This window comes from Ipomoea nil, unplaced genomic scaffold, assembly GCF_001879475.1.
Source record: "Ipomoea nil cultivar Tokyo-kokei standard unplaced genomic scaffold, Asagao_1.1 scaffold3256, whole genome shotgun sequence".
NCBI lineage: Eukaryota > Viridiplantae > Streptophyta > Magnoliopsida > Solanales > Convolvulaceae > Ipomoea > Ipomoea nil.
The window spans coordinates 617499-620470 of record NW_017619684.1 but is presented as its reverse complement, the minus strand read 5'-3'; the positions used below and the strand labels follow the sequence as shown (position 1 = coordinate 620470).

The following is a 2972-nucleotide window of genomic DNA, read 5'->3' as shown; positions in this document are numbered from 1 at the left end:
AAGCTGAAATTAAAATTGACTTAAAACTACTCGATTATAAAGAGAATAGGAAGTAACTTTAACATAACGGAGGAACTGAAGATTAAAATTTACAATTATGAAGTTGATTACCGCTAATACCCAAACTACAAATTATCTTTTATTTTTCTTTAAAGATAATATAATACTGCAAAATAAAATTATTTACTAGTTTAAGAAATTAGAATACATTTATAATGATATGTATGGACAATAAATTAAGATGAAGAAGATAAAAGATAGCATATGTGGTTGACATGCTACGCACCTAAACACTCACATTCGCACATATGCTTCACGAAATATAATATAACATAAATTATGGTGAAGTAAATTAAAACATAGCCATTTAATTTATTTAACAATCAATTCGGTACATGAGGTGACATGAAAGGTTACTTGTTTAACCCTCTAAGTACCTAAATAAAAAACTACTTTTAATTTAAATTTAATTTCTTTTGTAGTACTCAAAAGAAATTAAGCATTAAATGGCTATACAAGCACTAACATATAACTCTTCATGTTGATGGGTCAAAGCTATGGGAGAAATCCAACCAATCATTCGGGTTCGCTATCAATGAACCCCAACCATCATTTGTGTATCGTCCAACGGTGGTGCCGCTGTACACGGAGGCATTCAATGGAATGGAGTTAGATGAACTAGCTCCATCATTGTTGTTCAAAGAAATTTTGGGTCCTTGAACCATAATCCCTAGTTGTAGGTTGGAAAGCATTTTGGCTTGAGTTATATGGTGGCTCAATAGTTCTCAGTGGGTTTACCATATTGAGATACTCATTTTCGACACGATAAGGTGTCACCGTCGGAGGAAGCGCCAAAGAACCGAGAGTTATTGGAGCTACATTTGCTCGTGGACAAGATGGTTGGAGTTGATGTGGCGATGGTTGAACCCTCCTATTCTCGTACCTGTTGGTAAATTTCCTTCCCTTGTGGGGCTTGCCGCCAATGGGGATGTCACGTTGAATGCCACCATGAGTCCAGTGGCGCTTGCATGTCCAACAGTAATACCTTGGTTGATTCATGTTGTAGTTGTTAAAATAACAAAATTTGGTGTCGTTGGAATGACAACGAGGACATTGTCTTGGTGGAGGAGGAGAACCATGGTACTCCGTCGTCCTCAACCTCCTAGGCGGCGGCGGCTGTGGCAGACGATAATCACCAACTCCGTTACTTTGTTCCATCACTCTCAAACTAATTTAATTTGCAATTGGAATATAATGAATTGAAAAATTATAATAACCTGGAGCCATTTTATACGGGAAAAAAAAAGCTCAACAATAAATGATAAATAGGTTGTAATCTACGCATATTAACAAAATATGTGTAATAAATTATTTTTTCTCCTTCTTCATCAGAACTTGCATTGTTGTTCTTCAATGTATATTACGATTATAATTTAAATTTCCTGAATCCAAATTTAATATAGTAAATTAGTAATTAATGTTCATTTCTTTGTAATTTCAAACTTCGCCTTGTGTAGTGTTCAGCCCATTAGCTTTGTCCCGAGGTTAACGACAAAATTAACGGACACTCAAATTGGTTAATATTTACAAAGTCGAATAATTTAATTGGATCTGAATAATTGTCGAGGATCAAATTGGTAATTTCATAATAGTCGAGGGACCATTTCGATAATAAACACTAAAATTAATTGTTATCCATCTTCATAACAACTTGCAATTTTGTTCAATGTATATTACAAATATTAATTTCCATTTCAGAATCCAAATTTAATATAGTAATTAATGTTCATTTCTCTGTAATTTCAAACCCCCCCTTAATGTGTGTAGTGTTCAGCCCATTAGCTTTGTATTCTGTTTGGGTGTTGTTTTGTGCATTGAGTGTTTTTCATTTGTATGCTAGACCATTTGGCTGGGCCTCTTTGGGTCCAAGACTTCTCTTATTTGGTCCTTGCTTCCACATCAACCAAGTTTAATCAAGTGACGGGTAGTTATGTTGTGCATTCGTATGCACCATGCATGGTGCATACGGATGCAAAAACGATGTCATTTTATTAAAAACGCGTGTCTCCCCTTAAAAAAAAAATTCAAGTTCGATTCCCAGCAACAACATTATGTTGTTCATTCATTATGGAATTTTAGTTCATTGATTTTGGAATTATAGTTCATCGATTCTGGAAGTGTAGTTCATCGATTCTGGAATTTTAGTTCATAGATTCTGGAATTTTAGTTCATTCATTCTGGAATTTTTAGTTCATAGATTAGATTATGGAATTATAGTTCATCGATTATAGAATTATAGTTCATCAATTATGGAATTATAGTTCATCGATTCTGGAATTTTAATTCATATGTTGTTGCTGGAATCGAACCTGATTTTTTTTTTTTTAAGGGAAAACGCGTATTTAATAAAACGACGTCGTTTTTGCATCCGTATGCACCATGCATGGTGCATACGGATGCACAACATAATTTGCCCTCAAGTGACCTTCATCCGTTAGCCTGGCGTCTAACCCGCATAGTCCAGTCATCCACAGCCTTGGTTTGCGTGGATGGAGAATAAATAAAATGTTTACTCTAAGGGCAGAAATGTCAATTTAATATATCAAGGGGGAAATCACCTTTTTTAGAATAATTGAGGGGACTAATGTGCTTACATGAATCATTCAGGGGGAAAATGTGCTATGAACATATAATTCAAGGGGAAAAAGTGTCAGTTTCCCTATTATTATTGAAATATTTCCGTTCCATTTTTAATTTACCTTTACTTACTGTTGTTTAAAATATGAATTTACTTCAAAAAAAATATGCATTTATTTTTTATAATGTATAATATTATTATTGAAATATTAAAGTCCAGTTTATTTTCCGTTCAATTTTAATTAAAATGCAATGATCTAACCATTTTTTTTCATATTAGTCAATTATGGATCTTTTTTTTTTTATTTGCAGTCAACTATTAATATTCATTTTCT

At 33.4% G+C, this 2972-nt stretch overlaps 1 protein-coding gene across 1 annotated transcript; it reads right to left on the bottom strand.

Annotated features, from left to right (window-relative positions):
• Positions 1 to 687: 687 nt before the first annotated feature.
• LOC109169184 (dof zinc finger protein DOF4.5-like) lies at positions 688 to 1218 on the bottom strand. The gene has a single exon (XM_019318046.1). It carries the CDS (start codon positions 1216 to 1218, stop codon positions 688 to 690), a length of 531 nt encoding a protein of 176 aa, XP_019173591.1.
• Between the last annotated feature and the right edge of the window lie 1754 nt (positions 1219 to 2972).